A 5,352-nucleotide genomic window follows, 5' to 3' on the forward strand; every position below is an offset into this window, starting at 1 on the left:
AGTGTTGAGGACTAACCTTGTGGATGGTATGGAGTATTTTAGAAGTGTATTTGTAAGAAGAAGTAGAAGTCATCACAAGTGCATAACCTCCTGTGACCGCTCATCAACGTATCATCCGAATGAGTGTCTATTGGGTATTGTGGAATGAGTGTCTATTGGGTATTGTGGAATGAGTGTCTCTTGAATATTGTGGGATGAGTGTCTATTGGGTATTATGAGATAATTGTCTATTGGGTATAGTGGGATGAGTGTCTATTAGGGATTGTGGCATGATAGGATGAGTATCTATGGTGTTATTGTTGTATGATGGTATGAGGGTGTCTGACATAATTATCATATGATGTTTGTTGAGTGTATCAAAGTAATTATGCATGTTTTATAAATGATTTGCTGCATGTTAGCTCACCCTACTTGTTTGTGTTTGTGTTTGTGCGATGATCGTATAATTCGTTGTACGGGAGCAGATGAAGGAATGTCGTCTGATTCAGTGCCAATGAAGAAAGAGATAGAAGAATAAATCAGAAGAATTCGAGTTATAATTATGAGTTTGTAGTTGAAATCTGAGTTTAAAACATATATATATATATATCAACTATGAATGATCAAGTGTGAGATTATGGGATGTTACCTTAAATATAATGCTACAATATATCAATTATGAATTATCAAGTGTGATATTATGGGATGTTACATTAATGGTATTAGAGTGGTTCGTCCTTATGACGACCTAAGAGTTGTGGATTTATCCTACGAACTCATATTATGAATCATAATGACAATAATTCTCTGTGTGAACAGAGAAATGACACGCACATAACCCAACTGTGAAACCTCTAATATGCCTAGCTTGGCAAGGGCTTTGGAGGCTATCGCATCTGCTCTTCAACAACAGGGCGATGTTTTAGTGCAACCGCACGAAACGGCTCTGCAACAATTAGAAGCGGCTAGGCTGAATTCCGAAGCAGTCAAAGAGAACATGTGGAAGCCTTAAGGCAACTATTTGAGAATGACACGTCTGTGGAAGCTCAACCTCATAGGATTCAGGAATGGACCTTAGAAAACTTTCTACAACACCGTCCACCTACTTTTAATGGGAGGACAAGTCCGGACGAGGCTGATCTATGGATAAGAAATATGGAAAAGATTTTTTATGCGAAAAATTGTTCATCAGAAACTAGGTTGGCATACTCCGAGTATCAGCTGTTTGGAGAAAAAGTACACTGGTGGGACAACATGAAGCTAGTATTAAAGGAAGGTGGTGAGATTATTACCTGGGAAGTTTTTAAGAATAAGTTTTATGTTGAGTACTTTCCGGACAGTGTAAGATATGCAAAAGAGGTGGAGTTCTTGCAGCTCGTGCAAGGTAACAAGTCGGTAGCTGAGTATGCAGACAAGTTCAAACATTTGGGACGTTTCTACACCCAACCAGCAAATGAGGAATGAAGGTGTAGGAAATTTAAAAATGGATTGAGAGCAGACATACAATTAGCCGTGAACCCTTTAGCTATTAAAGAGTTTTATGCTTTAGTGGAACATGCCAAAGTTGCGGAAAGGTTAACGAGTGAGATTGAAGTTCAGCAGAAGTCACAAAGGGTGGGAGGACCATCTGGGTCACGAGTTGGACAAAATGTAAGGATCTGACCTTATGAAAGACCGCAGCCTCAGAGGAATTCTCATCAGCAACAACCCCAACAGAAAATAATCCGATGTTACGTCTGCGGAGGACCTCATCTGAAGAGCGTTTGTTCACAAGTTACTATGCGTAACAAATGTTTTCTTTGCGGAGCAGAAGGACATTTTGCTAGAGATTGTCCCTCTAATAGAAGAGAAACAACTCAACCTCAACAACTGCCTCAACAGGGAAGGACTGACAATAGGCCACAAGCGACTAGAAGAGTCTATGCTTTAACGGGAGCAGAAGCTGCCAAATCAGGTAACCTCATCATTGGATGTTGTATTATAGCTGGTAGAGACTTGAATGTGTTATTTGATTTTGGAGCGACACACTCCTTTTTGTCTGAAACTCTTATTCAAGAGTTGAGCCTACTCGTGAAAGAGCTACAGTATGATCTTATAGTATCTACACTGGCCTTTAAATTGATAAAAATATCGAGGATGTGTCCTCAATGTCCAATAGTTGTAGAAGGACGTAGGTTCAAAGTACATCTTATATCTTTACCTCTACAAGGTTTAGATGTAATCTTAGGAATGAATTGGTTATTTGCCAATCATATCCTTATAGATTGTAACAAGAAGGAGTTGATTTTCCCTAATCCTGAAGAATCGGAGTTGTTGTCATTACAACAAGTGTTAAAAGAAGTAAAAGAAGGATCTTCGTGTTTCATTATCTTGACTCATGTAGAAGTTGAGAAAAATGAACATAATCTTGATATTCCCATAGTTAATGAGTTTAGTGATGTGTTCCTAGAAGAAGTACCAGGATTGCCACCTCAACGAGTAGTAGAATTCTCCATCGATTTAATACCTGGAGCTGGACCAGTATCGATAGCTCCATATCGAATGGTCCCAGAAGAGTTGGCAGAGCTAAAGAAGCAAATTGAAGAGCTGTTAGAAAAACAATTCATCCGACCAAGCGTATCACCATGGGGGGCACCGGTATTGCTGGTGAAGAAGAAAGATGGTAGCTCTAGATTGTGTGTCGATTACATGCAGTTGAACAAGCTAACCATCAAGAACAAGTACCTTCTGCCTAGGATTGACGATTTGATGGATCAGTTGCATGGAGCTCGTATTTTCAACGATAGATCTAAGGTCTGGATATCATCAAATTTTGGTTAAAGCTAAAGATGTACAGAAGACTGCTTTTAGATCGAGATACGGGCATTACGAGTATGTAGTTATGTCGTTCGGGGTAACTAATGCTCCAGCTTTGTTCATGGATTACATGAACAGAATCTTTCGACCCTTCTTAGATAAGTTTGTTCTAGTCTTTATAGATGACATACTCATTTATTCCAAAAGTCGAGAAGAACATGGTGGGCATTTAAGAATTGTGCTTGGGATCTTGAGAGAAAAGAAACTATATGCAAAGTTGTCAAAGTGTGAGTTCTGGATACAGAAGGTGCAATTCTTGGGACATGTTATATCAGCTCAAGACATAGCGGCTGATCCAACCAAAGTGGAAGCAGTGCTACGGTGGGAGAGACCAAAGACTATAACGGAAATACGGAGCTTTGTGGGCTTAGTTGGATACTATAGAAGATTTATAGAAGGTTTTTCTAAAATAGTAGCGCCTTTAACACAACTAACTCGCAAAGATCAACCGTTTGTTTGGACGGATAAGTGTGAGAAAAGCTTCCTGGAATTGAAGCAAAGTTTGACAAGTGCACCAATATTGATTATCCCAAATCCAAGTAAGTCTTTTGAGATTTATTGTGATGCTTCACACCAGGGGTTAGGTTGTGTGCTCATGCAAGAAAAGAAGGTAGTGGCTTATGCTTCAAGACAATTAAAGGTTCATGAGAAGAACTATCCTACTCATGATCTAGAATTGGCAGCAGTGGTGTTTTCTCTGAAGATTTGGCGACATTATATTTATGGTGTCTAATTTCAAGTATTCAGCGATCACAAAAGTTTGAAGTACTTATTTGACCAGAAAGAGCTAAATATGAGGCAAAGGCGGTGGATGGAATTTTTCAAGGATTATGACTTTGAACTTTTGTATCATCCGGGAAAGACGAATGTAGTAGCTGATGCTTTGAGTAGGAAGACAGTACATGTTTCCCATATGATGATCAAAGAATTAGAGTTGGTGGAGAAATTCAGAGATCTGAAGCTACAGATAGAGTATGAAGTAGATTTCATTAGATGTAGTAGTCTGACTATATCTAGTGACTTTCTAAGTTTAATCAAGGAGAAACAATTGATGGACCCTAACCTGAAAAAGATAGCAGAATTGATCTAAACAGAACCAACTAAAGAATTTAGGTTAGGACCTGATGGTGTATTAAAATTTAGAAGTAGAGTGTGTGTACCAGAAAATGCAGAGATAAAAAGATTAATCCTTGAAGAAGGACACAAGAGTCGTTTTAGCATGCATCCCGGCATGACTAAAATGTATCAAGATCTTAAAGAGTCCTTTTGGTGGCTTGGAATGAAGAAGGAAGTAGCGCAGTTTGTAGCGGCTTGTTTGCCTTGTCAAAAGGCAAAAGTGGAACATCAAAGGCCTGGAGGAATGCTACAACAATTAGACATACCAGAGTGGAAATGGGATAACATTGCTATGAATTTTGTTACCCATTTACCATGAACAATGAGAGGTAATGATGCCATTTGGGTCATCATTGATCGATTGACAAAAAGTGCTCACTTCTTAGCAATAAATCTGAGAATGTCAATGACTAAGCTGTCACAATTGTACATAAAAGAAATAGTGAGATTGCACGGTGTACCTTCTAGCATTGTGTCACATAGAGACCCAAGATTTACTTCTAGATTCTGGCAAACCCTACAGGAAGCTATGGGCAGCAAATTACGAATGAGTTCCGCGTATCATCCCCAAACTGATGGACAATCTGAAAGAACTATCCAGTCATTAGAAGACCTATTGAGAACTTGTGTATTAGATCATCTTGGTAGTTGGGATGAAATACTTCCTCTTGTGGAATTTACCTATAACAACAGTTTCCAAGCAAGCATAGGTATGGCACCTTATGAGGCTCTGTATGGCACACGATGTCAAACTCCGTTGTGCTGGTATCAGGATGGTGAATCTGTTTTAATAGGACCTGAGCTATTACAACAAACCACCAATAAAGTAAAATTGATACGGGAAAGAATGAAGGCTTCTCAGAGTAGACAAAAATCATATGCAGATCAAAGGAGGAGACCGTTAGAGTTTGCGGTTGGGAATCATGTTTTCCTGCGAGTAACTTCAACCACGGGTGTTGGAAGAGCCCTTCGCTCGAGGAAACTTTCTCCTAAGTTCATTGGTCCATACCAAATTTTGAGACGAATTGGGTCAGTCGCTTACGAGATTGCGTTACCCCCTCAGTTGGCCAATCTCCATTTACTTTTTCATGTTTCCCAACTAAGAAAGTATGTATCTGATCCTTCTCACATTTTAGAAATAGAGGAGATTCAAATCCGAGAGGATCTCTCAGTGGAAGTACAACCTGTTTGTATAGAAGACACTAAAACAAAGGAACTTAGAGGAAAAACTATCAATTTAGTCAGGGTGGTTTGGGATAAGAGAACAAGTGACTATACATGGGAACTAGAAGAAGAAATGAAGCAATTATACCCTCAACTATTTTCTTGAAGTATAGAATTTTCGAGGTCGAAAATTTTTTGTTGTTGGAGAGAATGTAAGACCTATGAAAAATATTTACC

General features: G+C 39.0%; 1 protein-coding gene across 1 annotated transcript; it reads left to right on the forward strand.

The window, feature by feature from the left end:
• Positions 1 to 838: 838 nt before the first annotated feature.
• LOC128195881 (uncharacterized) lies at positions 839 to 1,443 on the forward strand. Its single transcript, XM_052874590.1, has 2 exons — positions 839 to 978; positions 1,038 to 1,443. The coding sequence occupies exons 1-2, from the start codon at positions 839 to 841 to the stop codon at positions 1,441 to 1,443; spliced, it is 546 nt and encodes a 181-aa protein (XP_052730550.1).
• The last annotated feature ends 3,909 nt before the right edge of the window (positions 1,444 to 5,352 follow it).

Source organism: Vigna angularis, chromosome 3 (assembly GCF_016808095.1).
Source record: "Vigna angularis cultivar LongXiaoDou No.4 chromosome 3, ASM1680809v1, whole genome shotgun sequence".
In the NCBI taxonomy this organism is placed as follows: Eukaryota; Viridiplantae; Streptophyta; class Magnoliopsida; order Fabales; family Fabaceae; genus Vigna; species Vigna angularis.